At 52.3% G+C, this 595-nt stretch overlaps 1 protein-coding gene across 1 annotated transcript in view; it reads right to left on the minus strand.

The window, feature by feature from the left end:
- Position 1: 1 nt before the first annotated feature.
- LOC104982829 (transcription factor E3-like) overlaps positions 2–595 on the minus strand; it is a gene marked incomplete at its 3' end in the record, with an annotated part of 7,283 nt that continues 6,689 nt past the window's right edge. Inside the window, exon 5 of the mRNA XM_010832277.1 lies at positions 2–118. Within this exon, the coding sequence (XP_010830579.1) occupies positions 2–118 (117 nt within the window). The remainder of the gene's footprint in view (positions 119–595) is intronic.

Below are 595 nucleotides of genomic sequence, written 5' to 3' on the forward strand. Positions count from 1 at the left end.
CAGAGATCTCCCGTTTGATATTGGGCAGCTCAGCTGGACAGGAGTTGCTGACAGTGATGGCTGGCGTGGCTACGCCCTGATTATTGTACACATCAAGCAGATTCCCTGACACAGGCAGCTGTGGGCAGAGTGAGCAGAAAAACCATGGTTGGAACAGACCCCAGGCTTGGCCTCTTCTCCAAACCTAGTTCCTGATCCTCCACACACCCCAAAGGTGGCCCCCTCAATGCAAGGATTGCCTGGCTCCATGTGGGAACCCTTCCTTCTCCATCAAGGGAATTTCATACTGTGACTCACAGGGAGGACAGCGTCAAGGGGTCCTACCCTGCTTTGCAGGGGGACTGGACCCTGCCTGGCCTGTTCATTGTGACCCCATAGCCCCTCCAATCCCCTGGAGACTTCTGAAGCCTCTCTCCCAAACCCCAGGGCTGGCTCTGAAGAGAAGTGCCAGAAAACCACGCTTCTCAGGTCTTTATCAGCTCCAATGCAACATTTCAGCCCCTCCTAGCATGACATTCCAATTCAGCATTCTTTTTTTTTTTTTGTCCTGAATGACCTACTCGTTCCATTCATCTGGGTTTCAGAACAAGGTTTT

Source organism: Bison bison, unplaced genomic scaffold, assembly GCF_000754665.1.
Source record: "Bison bison bison isolate TAMUID 2011002044 unplaced genomic scaffold, Bison_UMD1.0 scf7180017860715, whole genome shotgun sequence".
NCBI classification, from domain to species: Eukaryota; Metazoa; Chordata; class Mammalia; order Artiodactyla; family Bovidae; genus Bison; species Bison bison.